General features: G+C 55.0%; 1 protein-coding gene across 1 annotated transcript; it reads right to left on the bottom strand.

Annotated features, from left to right (window-relative positions):
• Window positions 1-5,671: 5,671 nt before the first annotated feature.
• Window positions 5,672-15,492, bottom strand: KLHDC3 (kelch domain containing 3; the record flags this gene model as incomplete). The annotated part of the gene is made up of 9 exons (XM_081998618.1): window positions 5,672-5,738; window positions 5,958-6,036; window positions 6,447-6,520; window positions 11,643-11,751; window positions 12,963-13,049; window positions 13,338-13,551; window positions 13,764-13,835; window positions 15,205-15,320; window positions 15,438-15,492. 9 exons carry the CDS (start codon window positions 15,490-15,492, stop codon window positions 5,672-5,674), a joined length of 873 nt encoding a protein of 290 aa, XP_081854744.1.

The raw sequence follows: 15,492 nt of genomic DNA, 5'->3' as shown, positions 1-15,492 counted from the left end.
TTGGCGCAGGCAGGGCGCGCAGCGCGCGTGCGCGGCGGGGGGCCCCGCCCCCCCCATCGCGTCGACCAGGAGGCGGGCCAGGGCGGTGTCCCGTGGGTCGGGCGAGAAGGCTGCGGGTCGGGGCCAGGCCGGGACAACGGCGGGCGGCGAGAGGCTGTCGGCCAGGGCGCGGAGCTGTGCGGCCAGCAGGCTGAGCTCCCGGCCCGCCGGCGGCGGCGGGGCGGCGGCCGGCGGGCCTGGGGCACGGGGCGCGGGGCGATGCTGTCGGGCGCGGAGGTAGGCCGCCTCCTCCTCTCTGCAGCGGATACGAGGGTGAGGGACGGCCCGGGGGTACGGCACCGCTCTGCCCTCCTCCCCGTTTGAGCCCTCACCTGAGGCAGCGGCTGGTGCAGGTGATGGCGCGGCCGCCGCCGTCCCGCCGCGCCGACACGCGGAGCCAGGCCCAGGTCCGATCTCTGCGCAGCACGCGCAGCACTGCTGTCCCAGCTGCGGGCCCGGCCCCCAGCGCTGCGGGCAAGTGGCTGTGTTAGCCTGCAGCAGGGCACGGCAGCCCCCGCGTCTGCGGCAGAGCGGCATTCTGTCTGTGGACCCCGCAGCCTGCCCTGGCAGGGGCTGTGGTCAGCCTGCTGCTCTGGCCCCAGCGGGACAGAAGCCACAGGTAGTGGAGTCGGGTCTGTAGCAGTCCTGCCCTCTCAAAAAGCTGGGGCTGAAGCAGGCTTGACCCTCCTCCCTGCACTGTGGCAAAGCAGGGTGCCTGTGGTCCTCTGTCTTTATGGACAGCTTATGGGGTATGTAACCAATTGTCTGCTTCATCCTTTTTAGAGCAGGGAACCACAGCGGGCAGGACTAAATTCACTTGGTTTCTGTTGTCCTGGACAGCCAGGTTTCAGGCATAGCCAGACTATGTAGTCAGAGCAAAACACACATGTTCCCATGCCTGACACTCACCCACGGCCCTGTGCTGGGCAGCCGCTAGGTCAGCATCCTCAGGGTGCAGGAGGCTGTACCATGACTGACCGATAAGTTCCTCCCTGCAGTAGCCAAGGTGGTAGGTGACACTGGGGAAGACAAGAGGAGCAGGGACTGAATGCTTTGCAGGGTCTGTGCCACGTCAGCAAGGAGCAGCTGTTGCATGATGGAGAGAGCAAAACAGCAGGGATACAGAAAGGAGTTGCAAATGAGGGAGGGAAGAGGCTTGAGAAGCGCCTGGGAGAGTCTCACTGCTCTTGCAGGGTCCAGCCTGTGTCCCACACACAGGCTTGGTGAAGGGAAATCATCCTTGCTGTCCAAGATGTACAGCTGGGGCTGTGGTGCCAGCAGGCACCCCTCACCTCTCAGTGACATCAGTAAATGTCATGTCTAGGGCATGCGTGCTGTGGAATAGGTTGTCCTGGGAACCGGTGTCGCCATCTGCAGGCAACTGCGCAACCGGTGTGCAGAGGGCCAGGAAGGCCGCGGTGGAGGGGGAGGCCGGCCAGTGCAGGGCTGCAAAGTGCCCACGCACTGCCACGGCCCGGTTCCCCCCGTGCTGCAGCCGGAAGGCCTTGGATGTGCGCATCTCACTGACAAACGTGACTTCTGCAGGGAAACGAACCAGCCAGAGCAGGTCAGGGACTCCCTCGCTCCTCTCCCACAGCAGGGCTGGCTGGCCCTGGAGCTCTGACTGCAGTCACAAAGGACCGGAGCAGGGTGGCAGCATCTGTGAGATGCCAGCCGAGGCCACCCTTACCCCTGCCGGGCTCCTCCTGGGCGAGGAGGAGCTTCTTGCGCACATCCTCGTGTGCTTGTCCATCTAGGATGTCGAAGACTGTGTCCCCCTGGGCAAGCAGCTCCACCTGATAAAGAGGGGGCTGCCATTGCAGACTGTGCCTGCCCCGGTGGGCTGTGCGCTGGCACCGCAAGCGCGCAGCCCACTGGAGCCACAGGCCAGCAGCTGCCAGGGCAGTGTGCCCTGCACACAATAAAGGCAGCAGGGGGACATGTGACAGGTATGGGGACAGTGACTGCCCAGTGCGCAGCCCTTACCATGGAGAGGCCCAGGACCTGACCCACATTCTCAGAGATGTAGATCAGTTTGCTGTTGGCTGAGAGCACAAGCAGAAACCCCGGCAGCAGGGAGAGCAGCTCCATGCCGAGGGCGGGTCCTGCAGGAGGATCCGACTCTGCAGGAGGAGCAAGGGGGAAGGACTGTCTTGGGCCAGGAGCAGTGCCCCATGTGGAGCTGAGCTAGTGTGGGATACGGCAGTGCCATGGGTACCTGGAGGGAACAGCTGAGCCCCTCGCAGCCGGAGGCACACAAGGGCCATGGTGTGGAGGTAGGAGAGCCGCTCCTTCTCCTGCGCAGAGATGGGCAGCAGGGAGCGCAGCGCCTGCAGCTCCACATTGATCTGGTCCCGGCGAGCCTTGGAGGCACTCTTGGTTGACCTGCAAAGCCAGCCATCTGGGGAGAAATGTCCAGGGAGGGAGAGGGACAGCATTTCCTGCCCGCCACTATGAGAAGTGTTACAAGCTTGGGACATGGAGCGGAGACGCTCCCTTAGTGAGGCTCAGTGCCCATGCCAGCTGCCTCTAGGAGAGCAAACCTTTGGTGGCTGTGTCAGTGCAGTGGACACAGGCAGAGGTGCTCACGGCTACCCAGGGGGACACACTGCTGGTGTGGCTGCAGCCCCTCTCGCTGGGGGCCAGGTTGGACAATGACCTGTGCTTTGGGGGGAGCCCGAGTGACACAATCTCCCCACCAAACCCCACAAGGATGGAAACTGCATCCAGTGCCAGAATGTGAGCCCCAGTCCGTTGCATCTGCCTTTACTCTTCAACCACCCGAAATCCCTCTGCCCCTCCAAGCCCTCGCACCTCCTCCCCATGCGCCAGCTGGCAGCCCTGCTGTCCCAAGCTGGTGCAAGCCCCTTGCAAGGGCCGTCGGGCACTACGCAAGCTGGCCCAGGGCTCTCCCCTGCTAGGAAACCGTCAAAGCCCTGTAGGCAGGAGGCAGTAGGAAGCTCACCTGAACGGCTTCGAGGCACTGGCCGCTTGCTTGCCCCTCCTAGGCAGGCAGCTCATCTCTGCCTGCAGCGGCCTGTGGCAGTGGCTGCAGAAGATGGTCATGGTGCCGGCACTGGCTGCCTCCTTCGCCTCTGGCTGTGTCTGAACCTGCTGACCCTGCTGCTCCCGGCTTCCTTTTGTACCCTCCTGGGGCGCAGGGGCCAAGGCACTCATGGAGAGAGTTACCTCTCATGACGCAACTCCAAACAGCTCAGGGCTATTTTTAGAAAGCAGGCTGCTAAAAATAGCCCTTGCAGCCGGCTGCAATCTGAGAGGGGAAGCAATAAAAGGAAGCCAGGGTCTTTAAAGCAAACCTGGCTGCTCAGGAGGGGGTGATGGTGAAGGTAGCAGGGATCCCCCCATGGGGCACACATCCGCCCAGCTCCTGGCCCGCAGTTGTTGCCAGCCCAGCAGAAGGTCCATGATGGGCTGAAGGCCTGTGACTAGTCCGCCTGCCCAGTGGCTGCTCTCCAGTTTTGCCAATGGGTGAGCTGGGTTTTGGGAGAGGGATCTGATACGTCAAGGAAATGCACTGGAGACATCCAGACCAAGGTGGTGAGCAGTGTCCCATCCCCAGGTCTGCAGCAGGGTCCTGGCAGAGGGAGGTCAGGGCCACAGCACCCCTGGACCCAAGGGAACCCTTGAAGGGGAGGGGGGTGCCTGTGAGCCTCTCCCTGCTGCGCCCCTTCTTTTTTTCCCCAGAGAAGCCTTCTCCCCACCAAAGATTTGCTTTCCTAGAGGCAGCTGGCACGGGCTGCTGAGCCTTTCTGGGGCCTGTTTCTACTCAATGGCCTAGAGCTTGATTGTCCCAGAGAAGCCCCAGTGACAGGTATTCATGGACAACACCAGGAGCAGCTTGGGGAGCTGCTGTGCTCAGTACAATGCTACCTAGGGCAGTGAGTCTGGGTGGTCTGTGGGTGTTTCCTGGTGCCTGGCACCCTACAAGGAGAGTAAGCTTAGTGCTTCAGTGCTGGGGAAGGTGATGCCATGGCAAAAAACTCCCACAATTTCATGGCACGGCTTGAGAGAGTGCCCGTGGTTGAGGCAGTTAGTTGAGCAGGGGAGCTGCAGGTGCTGGACAACACATGGGAGATGCCCACGCAGCCCTCACAGGTAAACCTGCAGGTGCCAAGGACCACAAAGGAGGAGCCCAGGCTGGGGGAGCTCTTCTTAAGCCAGATGTGCTGTCAGCCCACGCTGGCTGCTTTCAGGCCCCAGCCCTGCCGTTAATGCTCATCACACACCACAATGAGGTGCTACCAGTACGTGAAGAACAAGCTCTTGTCACAACTGTGGTGTCTTCTGTTCTCTTGCCATGGGGCTTTCACCGCTCTCATGCCACTCCGTTGCACTCACATTGGCCACCTCTCACCAGCTGAGGATCCCAGGCACCTCTGCAACCCCATGCTGCTGGATGAGCAGCACTTGAGTCTGGCTACATGCCAGCCCTCAAGGCAGGGGAGATGGCCTGGGCCCACTGCCACCCGTTCCTGGAACACAGCCGCCACCATCTCTCAGCTGCTCCGTGACTCTGGCAATCCCAGGGAACACCCTGAGCACTTCCCTAACTTTCCCTGCATTAGCTCTGCTACAGTTGCTCCTGGAGCTTCTCTTCACATCAGAGACCCCACCTCCATGGGAAGGGGCTCGGGCACAGCCCTCTGTGCTGCCCAGAAGGCAGCCCCAGACATCCCTCCACCTCCCTCCCTGAGGCAGGAAGCTGTGGGACACCCGAACCACAGTCTTGCCTCTGCACCCACCTTCCTGAGGCAGCACAGCCCAGGAGACATGCACCATCTTCCTCCCTGCCTTCTCGCAGGGCAGCACAGCCCCAGGCAGGAGGTAGGCACACCAGAGCAGTGATGCCATGGCAGGCCCAGCTCCCCTTCTCCCACTCCAGCCAAGGCTGTGGCTTATGCCAGTCAGAGCCCACAGCTGCACAAGCCACTGGTAGCTTGCAGCTGCAGGGGAAAGCACCTGGTTCAGTCTCTCCCCTCCCACAGCTCTCCCCCTAGTTTGCCTGCTAAGACACACAGAGCAGCAGAAACCACATCTGCCTCAGCATTTATAAAAATCCCCCCAGTTGCTGTTTTACAATGGGAGCTGGGCAGAGGGTCCAGCTGGGCCCAGGCCCCCATGACAGGCTCAGCCCGGGGCTGGGGGCCAGCCATCCATGGGCCAGGAAGCTGGTTGGATCTGGCAGGTGCAGGTGTGGAGGTCCCTGCTCTCTCAGGGCAGCGCAGGAACAATTCATAGCCTGAGGCCAACCCCAGGGCCATGGCTGGTGGTAGGAGTTGATTCAGGCCCTTGGAAAGTGGCCCAGGATCAGGCCAGCACAGCTGCAGCTCCACAGACAAGGGGAAGGAAGGCAGGAGACACAAGTCATCAGTAAGGAGGGGTGTTCACAGTTGTACTGCTGGGGCGAGCTGATTTCTTCCCTGGGGGCCTTCTCTGCCTGCACACTTGTGCTGCCCAAAGTGTAACAAGGGCAGAGGAAGGCCTGGCTGGGGCAAGACAAACTGAGCTCACATGTTCCTTGCTTGAAAGGGCTAAAAACTCATGCAGGCAGTGGAGCAAGAGGTCAGTGTGTGGAGGGGTGAGGGCAAGGTGGCAGAGGGATGAGCCGGCGTCAGCCCTGGGAGGAGACGATGGGACGGCTGATGGTGCTGTTCGTTGTCATGGCCGAGAGCTCCCATCTGTAACACACCAATGGGATACACTGAGAGGAAGCATGAACACAGTGCCCAGGGCTGGACCAGCTCCACTGCACATAAGCCTCAGCTGCGGGCTCCAGCCCACCCTGTCCTGAAGCTGCACAGTGCTGAGGAGGGCCCCAGGCAGCCCTGAGCCAGAGCTGGAGCACCCCATGGACAAGGAGCACCCATGGGGTGACCTCCCAGCAAGGCACACAGTACCTGATGTCATGGGGAAGGCAGGACTGGTCCAGGCTGTATTGAATCACTGCTAGCTTACACAGTGTCTTTAGACTGGGGCCTGTGGAAAGAGAGCAGTTAGCCACAGCAGTCCTCATCTGGACACTATGGGGGGGTCCAGGCATTGTGCAATCAGTGCCATAGGAAACAAGGCAGAGCACCCCAGCCACCCCCGAGGGACAAGGCAGGGTGCACACCAGGGACAGTCTGGAGCAGTTTGCTGTGCTCCCACAAGAAATTTGTGTGAAGGAGTGCATGAAGAGCCATGAGCCCAGAGCTCAGGCCTGCAAGCACAGCTGTATCTCTGGCTGATCTGCCTTAAGCCATGTACACCAGCCAGAGACAGCTGCCTGCCTCCAAGAGGCAGGCACCTGGAGCCATGTAGGAAACAATATGGTGCTTCACAGCAGGGCCTGCTCACAGGGCACCTTGTGGTGAGAGACGCAAGCTGGGCCAGGAGTGCTCACGTACTGAAGTCGAGGATGTAGAGATCTGAGTGATCCATCAGGTCAAATTCATCACCCATTCCCTCTTCTGGAGATGGGCTGCAGAAGCCAAGCAAAGCATGTCAGTCAGTGCCAAAATGCTTGTACACCAGTTACAGTCCCTTGGGCTCCCCCAAAGTGTGCCTGCCCCATTCAGGAGCCCTCTGACCCCTCCTCTCCCTCTGCTTCCCCCAGCAGCACCCAAAGCCATCACTTCCCCAGCTCCTCACAGAGTAGGCAGAGTTGCACAGAGCCAGGGGACAGAAACACACACCATCTCCTCTGCAAGCCATAGCAGGGAATGGGAGAGCTGCCTCCTTCTCATGCATGACCACAATGACTCCAGCTGAGAGCCTCCCCCTCACCTCACCTGCTTCTGTTACTTTGCTGCACCTCCAAACACAGGTCCCACACTCCACAGGGAACATCCCTTTTCCCTTCTCGTATATTGACCAGCCTCTGGCTGGTTTCACACTTCTTCCCCAGGCACCTCTCAAACTGCTCTCCAACAACTGAGCAACCCTGGGACCTCCCCCAGAACTGTGGCACCCACCGTCAGGACATGAGGAGAGTGCTGGCAAACAGCTGCCTCCAGAGCTCAGGCCTTTTTCTGGGCTATATTTGCTCATCAATTTCAGTGGATCCAACTCTCCAAAGAGCTCCTCTCAGAAACGCAAAGCCAGGATGAGGCTGAGAATGACTGAGCAGGCTGGAGAAGGGATGTTACAAGCAGCTCCTGAAGGCAGGCAGGCATGCTTGCACAAGCATCTGTCCTGCACTTTGTGTGTTAAACAGGCCCCGTGGGCTGCTCCATAGCAAGCAGGGCCAGACAGGCTGGCATCAGCTGGAGAACCCGGTGCACTGTTGGAGACTAACCAGCCTCACAGCAACGCTGTATCATGGAAGGCTGCCCTAGTAATACATTAGGAAACACATGCAGATCAAACTGCCTGGGAAGCCAGGGGTCAGCCCATCCCTACCTGGCCCCCAACACCACATGAGGCAGCATGACACAGCCCACACAGTGTCTTTTTTACAGACCTCAGGGCCAGCTTTACCTCACGGCCAAGGGGAGGCATGCAATGGAAAGTCCAATGATTTCGGAGAACATCACACAGGACAGGCATCTGATCTAGGAAGAATCAGACACCACACAATGGCACAGTACAAAATCCAAAAAGCTGTGCTGGTGTCCCCAGTGAGGTAGGTGAGATAAGCTGGAGACCCAAGAGGACTTTTTGCAAGGCTCTTTAGTTGTGCTGCAGGACCACAGATCACGGGAGCCATGACCTATCTCCAGGGATGGTGTCAGACTCAGCAAGTAGCTAGTGGCCATCCAAATTTTCTGCAACCTGGAGAAGCAACAAAAGGAGCCATATGCTGCAGGCAACACTGCTGTGCTCTCCCTGCCCACCTCAGCTCTAGCTTCCCAGGGCTGCATGAAACATCTGCAGACTGCCACATGCCATATGTTACTCACGAGTCATGCCATGGAAACCTGTGAGCTAGATTCTCCTGTCTGTAAGCTCTCAGGAGCACTGATGCTGTTGGGGACAGAGGCAGCATGCACTGTGCCACACTGCCCCAGCACTGCAGTGGGCCAAAGTGTGATAAGCCAAGCTGCTTTCTCTGAGGACAATATGGAAGATGCTTTGCAGCAGTTCAACTTTTTCTGCAGAGGAGCAAAGGCAGCAGCAGAGAATAAATACCTGAAGCAGATGCTGAGGTCTTCACCTGGCTTAGTGGTAGCTCTTTCCCTCTTTGTCCACAATAGCCATACATACCTGCTGCGTTAGAATAAACTCTCCAGCAAAAGCCCACAGGTTAGCAACCTGCAGCCAGGAAAACATCCTATTTTATTAGCTTGCATTCCTCTGACTAGGCCAGCAGCTGGACTGCTTTTGGGTCCTGCTGCGTGAGCTGAAGTTGTGTGCCACGCACAACAGCACAAGGTTTGAAACAAATTCTGCCCAGCCACATGCTGTTCATTGCTCCAGTTCTCACATGGTTATAAGATCCACTGGAATTATTTCAGCATGGCCACTGAGATATTGTGAGAGAAGAGTAGAGAAAGCAGCTAGGAAGCATCTGCGTGGCAGGGCAAGCACAGACTTTTCTCAGCCTGACTCAGAAACCACTGTGGGCTCCAGCCACAGCTCCCTGGTTGTGCCAAAATGGGGACAGCATTTCAGAAGACTGTAACTGAGCATGTGTCAGGCACTAATCAGTGCAGCAGCCATTTTAAACTGGTCCCAATTTGCTGATACTCCCATCTGATGTTGGTACTGGAATGTTAGTGAGGAGCTATGGCTTCAGGCATTTCTAGAGAACAGCCTCATCTATAGTTTCCTGCTTCTGCAGTCTTGATGGAACAGCCAAAGCACCTCAGAGACCAGCCTGTGCTGGAACTGTAGTGCTTGTACCAGGGGAAAGCACTCCCATGGCTGATGGTTGTTTGGAGAATTTGAAAGAAAGGAAAGGTGTTTTAAGTTCTGCTTTGATTTGTGACAAGGCGATTTAGCATGTCCTCATTGCTTAGCTGGGACCTCATGCAGTGAATTCTCATTCCAGTGTCACTTGCTTCCCCACCTATGACCCACTAAGCTTCACATCTCATGGGACTTGAGGCAGTACCTGCCCTGCCAGGTTCCCATAACCCCAGCACAAACTGCAGGGCACAGCTCACTGCTGGCAAAGATGACCTGTTGCTGATGAGTCCCATCTGCCCAGATACAGGCAAGAGCCCCTTTAATTCCACCCCTGTATGCTCACCACACCACAATCTAATCTCACATCCACGTCACAGGAAACCCTAGACCATCCCTTATCTTTCAAAGGAAAGCCAGCAGGCACCATGTCTGTGGTTTTAATCACCAAAGTGCAAGCCTCTAGGGAAAGCCTGGAGTTCAAGACCAGGAGAGCTGCAACTCCCAGACAGCAGGGTGCAGGGTACCAGCCAGAGCCCAGCAAAACTGCTCGTTCCAGCTGCACAACAACTCGTCATGTTGGCAAATGCTCTTGGGCCCTGCACCAAACACCCAGTGAGAGCCCCTACTCCCTTACCAGAGCCACGCATTTCTAAACCTTGTCAGGGAAAAACACAGCCTCAAGCCAAACCTGGATCGGCATCTGTTCAGCTAAATTCTGTTTCATAGCATTCGCTCTTCCCCTTGTCCTCCCTTGTGGACAGTCTCTGCATGCTGAAGTGCTGGTGGATTTGGGAGGAAACCAGACCACAGCTGTGACACAGCTAACAGGAACACTGAGCTTAGCACTACATGATTTCCTGGTCACTTAAATTGGACACGAGTGACAGGATTGCTGCTGGCCACAGTGAGAGACCACACCTGGGGCAAAAAGACCAGGCTCCGAGCAGGGCTACAAAAGAAACTAAGCATTTGGATGCCACAGGAGGAGGCATACTGCAAAAGTGCCTCTTGAACAGTCTACAGTGTGTGTGAATCCTGTAAGGGAAGGCAGGACACAAATGCGTTTTGCCTGCCTGTCCCCCAGTGCTTGCTGTCTAGCAAGCAGAGCCTGCTGGCTCATCCTCCAAGGAGCCCTGCCGGGTCCCCTGCACTGTGCGATCCCCCTCCCCCTTTCTGGGCAGGGGAGCACAGGTCAGGAGGCAGACCACAGGGAGTTCTCCATTACAACGACTTCCTGGAAAACTTCTTATCTCGACAGGCAGCTCCAGAATACACCTGATAACCGTTACAGGAAGCAAGCACAGTCCCCACCCCCATCTCCCCCTCACCCAGCCTACAAGACCCTCCCTCCAGTCCAAGCAGGCTGCATTCCTGGCTGCCAGCAGTTCTTCCTATCCCAAACTAGCACTGATGAGCAGGCCTGCATTGGGGTTGAGCCTGGATTAAGTAACAAGTTGAATACTGAAGTTGTTCAGTGGAGAAGACAAGGCAGTGCTGCGTTGTCTGGCAGAGGCAGACCAAGCTCCAAAAAGCTGCTGTCAAATTTGTTATGGTTTGCTAGCATTTCCCTAAGAGTGGCTAGGTTTAACATCAGAGTTCAGCTGCTGCTGTAACACAAATCCACACCACAGCATCTGAGAGCATCCCAAACTGCCATCAAGGCCTACCAAGCCTTCTATCATACAGAGAAAGGCCCAGTATCTGTTGAGGAGACTGGATAAATGCAGCATACCTCACCTGCAATAAGCACTCCCTCATACACACACACGGACATTCTACAACGAAGCACACCCCCCCAGCACTCCTGAACCCTCAAGGCCCTTCATTCTGTCGCACACTGGTATGGTCAGCCCATCAGAAGAACCTGCCCTGCCTTGTCCTCTGCCCCAACCTGTCTTCAGAAGTGTCCCCAAAAAGCCACTGCCAGGGTCCCAGAGAAAGCCTCAAAGCTTTCCAAAGCATGTAGAAGGCTGAAAACATTTCACACGTCTCTGCAAGGTAGATGCGAGCAAACAGGCCTGTGCTCCAGAGCTGCAATCTGTCATTCTAGACAGCATAGAGTGTGTCCTGGTGATGGGCCACTTCCTTTCTTTTAACAGCTGTTAAAGCTCTTGGACGCATCCAGTTGCCCTGCACCTTGACAGTATCGCTTCCAGTGTTTGACAGCTAAATCCTTAACACCAGGTCCCTTTTGTGAATGGAAACTTTGCTAAGAAACACCAGCACAGAAGGGAATGCTGCCTTGTCTTGTGCATGGGCTCCTCAGCTCCCAGCTGAGCTGACATCCCCCTGCAGCTTGGCAGACACCACACTTGCCAATGAAAGAAACTCTGTGGGAGAAGCAGGGCAGCACTTAGGGGAGGATAAGTCAGCCTGAGGTCTGCTACAGCACAGCAGACTAGGATACCTGTCCTTCTGATGGTGCAATCTCCTCCCCCCTCCCCCCCACTTCTTTCACAGAAAGCTTGACCACTGCACAACTCCTCCTGAAGAGCATGTTACATACTTCTGCCTCTACTTGTACAAGGCTTGTCACTAGTTGCTTTTACAAGCTTACATGACATCTTCAGTCTCCCCCTTAGACTTTTCCCAGATGATCCCTGATGTACATGATTTCTTACACTTGTAAGGTAGATGGACAGTTGCCACATGCCTCTAAAGTACATCTGACTACAGCACGGGGCACAGTGTCAAGGGACACTGTGCTGAAGGGAATGGCAAGCCCTCTCATAGAGCCACCCCACACAACTCACCTGGTGCCTCCAAAGAGAATGATTTTGTCCCCCACTCTGCAGCAGCACTGCCGGCGTCGAGGACATGGGCCTTTCCCCTTGGGCTCAATCTTCCTCCAAGAAAGAGAAACTAAGGGGCAGGAAAGAGTACCTCAGCTTGTCACAAGAGCCAGGCCAAGACCCAGGTATAAGCAGGTTATGGATGTAAAGAGATCACAGCAAAACCTGAGACTCACAGACACCAACTAGCCAACACCCACCCTCCCTGTCGACCTTCTCTTCTCGCTAGTGGCGAAACGATGCACTTCTACGAGGTTGTTACTGAAGTGTCTCTTAGATGCCAGGCACAGCCCTGGAGCTCTGCCTGCTGAAATGGGAGTTGCAGGCCGAGGCCTTTCACTTGCAAAGCCTGAGCGCCAGGACCCACGGGCTGCCACGGCAGCAGGTCGGACATCTCAGGGAGCTGTACGGGGCAGAGCTCCAGGAGCAGGCAGGCAGGCAGGCAGGCTGCTCTCCCCAGCACCCTGCTGTGGTCCAGGTTTGGAAGGAGACCCAGGGACGAGCCCCATCTGCTGGCAGCCACTGTGAATGCAGAGCATGGTCGCAGAGTGGAGACTGCTGGGACAGCTTGGTTGTGGGAGGGGAGCATGGGGAGCTGAACCAGGTGGGGAAGACAGCAGCCTTTGTCCTTGCTGCTCTCTGTGGCAAGGATGCTGGGGGGTTGTTAGTCACTAATGCACAGCGTTGAAACCCTCAGGAGGTCTCACACTAGCTCATAGATCAGCTTGGGGAGCAGCAAGTTGGCTGCTCTCAGGTAACTTTACTATGCAAAGCAATTAGGAAACAAAATCAGTCTAATGGACTGCAAGAAGTGCCTGAGGACTGAGGATCCCAAAACAGCTCACAGCTGACCAATATTCAGGGTACCAGCTGAAGAACCACCTCTTCTGCTGCACAGTCTGATGTGATACAGTGATCCTGCAGCACAAGTTAAGTGGTTTCCCCAGCTATGGTCTCTCACTCCCTTAGCCCCATTGCTTCCCATCTTCTTTTCTGCCAACACTTCTACATATCTAAGAACAAGACAAAGTTTTGCCAACCTCCCTTTGATTAGTTGTGTCTTTTAGCAATACTTTCTTTTCCACTTTCTAACTGAGAGTTGGAGACAGCCTGAAGAGGAACAGTGGTCCCAAGCACAGTAGCAAGTTCCTGTCAATGCTGGCAGAAGAGTCATTTCCCCCCCAACCAGGCTCCTAGCCCTTGGAGAGTACATTCATCTGAGCACTCACACACTTGAGGGCCTTGAGCTGTATCACTGCAACAAGTTAAAACCATAAATACCTGGATTGAATTTCCAGAGGTCGTGGAAGTGTCTGTTGAGGCGTGCGTTGTAGCCACCAAATACATATAGCTCCCCATTGTAGCTGACTGTGGGGAGTAAGCATAGACATCAGTGTGCCACCCAAGGTAGAGCCCAGCAGATCCCTGTCCCAACATCAAACACAAAGCAAAGTGGTGCTGGTTATCCATCTTTGCTTACATCACCTTCGCGTGAAGGGCTATGTGCATGGCTTTTCAGTGGGCAGCAGCTTTCCACAGGAGCCAGGCTCTGTGCACCACTTGCTAACCCACATCTCCAACCAGCGAACCAGACACCCCTTCTGAGGCAGACGGGAATTTCCTTCCACTGTCCTCTCTCAGCAGACCCACACTCACATGCTGAATGGCTCCGCCGGCCTTCAGGGAGCACTGGAGTTGGAGGAGAGTCCAGCCAGGAGTTTGTTTCTGTATCAAATACTTTAATACGGTTACAGTAGATCTCATTGTTGGAGTGAAATGGTCCAAAACGATCAGCTCTGCCACCAAATACGTACATCTTTGTTCCAATGATGGTAGCTGAATGGAAGTCTCTCCAGCGAGCTGGCGTACCCTGAAGGGACAGAGTAAAACAGAACAAGAGAAAGAATGCAGATTACCCAGGGAGATGACCCACCTTGATGGGGAAGTTGGGGTGGCTGTCTTCTGGAGAACTTCCCCTCCTGCAGATCCCAGTAACACCAGACAGAAGGTGTGGGCAGCTACCCCAGAGAACAGCAGATATGAGACTTCCCCCACAAACCAGAGTGAAAAGCAGACACTGACCTTGGCAGAGATTAAGGTCCACATCATGTTTGTGGTGTCCAATTTATGGATATCGTTTGAAAAGCAGTCAGCCTGGAAGACAGCAGGGCAGCCTGGTCACAAAGAGACTGAGAAGCCTGGTCACATCTGGCTCCAGGAAGGATGCTATCCTACAGACTCAGAGCATCCCTTTGGAGTTAGTACTTCCTAAGAGATAACGGTGCTTGCTCCAAAATGTCAGGGTAGGCAGCACACATCACTTAACAAGAGGGAGGCAAAGCCCATTTCTCCTCAAAGGTGTCCTGTCTCTCCCTGCAGCCTTCCCATTTATTTGGTGCTCAAATAAATGTTCCCCAAGTTCCTCCCCCCAAGGCTGTCCTGCACACAACATGTACATTCACAGCAGAACCCTGCCTCCACTCCATGCAGTGACAGAAGAAAGGGTTGCTAACGGGACAGTCGAACTGGCTCTGCTAAGGCCACCTGATGAGAGGTAGAAGCTAAGATTACTCCTAGGAAGCTAAACATCCAGGAGCAAATACTGGGGTTCTGAGGATCCCACAAAACTCAACTGCAGCTAGCTGCCTGGAAGGGGCTGCATTCACACAAACAGCACAGACTCCTGCTCCTCCAGGCAGGGGAGGTAGCAGAGACAGCTACAGGCTTGTTTGGTCTTGGTTAAAAACAAGCCACATTTGAACTGCTCCTGCTGCTGTAATCAAGATCATGGATTTGTCATGCCATTGGCCTCAGAGAGAGGGAATAACCCAATGACTGCCATAACAGAGTCCCAGCTTTCTTCCTAATAAACAGATGTGACTTTGCACAGCTTTTCTGGAGCCTGGTGATAGGCTGAAAAGATATTTACCCACTTAAGATCAGAGCACAAGGAGCTCAAAGGAGCATTAGGCCCAGTGACAGCTAGTGCAGGATGACCTTTGGCTCAAGGTATTCTTAATGGGAGGGCAAGCTTTTGCTGGAGGGGATCAGCAAGATGTGAGAGCAGGTACAGAATACAGGGAACATGCGCCAGATTAGGACAAAACCTTACAGCAACACTGCAGATATTGGTAAGTGATTTTTCTGGCTCATTTCTTAGCCAAATTAAAATAAATGCAGATCAATATATATTTAAAATGTTATATATTTATCTATCTAAATTTGGCTGAGAAGTTAGCCAGAAAGAATTATCTATAAAAATATTTCTATTTTTACCTCTATATATCTATATGTTTTGGGGAAAAAAAAAATCCACCATACTTTTAGGCTTACTTTCCCAACCATCTTCTCCACAAAACAATGAGCATAACCTGGGTAATTAATGACATAACTTTGCTGAGTTATAAAATGAAAGCAATTATGGATACAAATATGCCCCTGTATCCTGCCTCTACCAACATCCTGGGTAGGAACATCCTCTTTCCCAAGGGATTGCCAAATACCAGTTACAGACACTACTCACCAGCTGCTCATAGCCTCCGAAGATAAACATGCTCTTTGCCAGGACACAAGCTGAGTGCCCATCTCTCGCTCCTGGGACCATTCCAGACACCTTTGGCGTGAACCACTTGTGCGTGTCTGAAACAAAACAGGAGGCAACACTAAGAAAATACAGTAGATGTTGGGATGGGATAGCTCTTTACTACTGTTCTTTATTTGTAAGACAGAAATCCTTTCCTCTTTCACACACAGCACCTGCTTCTCCGGAGAGGCTGCAGGCTTCTTCAGGCAAGGCTGCCTGTCTGAGCAT

This window comes from Phaethon aethereus (genome assembly GCF_964289735.1).
Source record: "Phaethon aethereus genome assembly, chromosome: 3".
In the NCBI taxonomy this organism is placed as follows: domain Eukaryota; kingdom Metazoa; phylum Chordata; class Aves; order Phaethontiformes; family Phaethontidae; genus Phaethon; species Phaethon aethereus.
The sequence above is the reverse complement of the archived record's forward strand: the minus strand, read 5'-3'. Positions and strand labels throughout refer to the sequence as shown.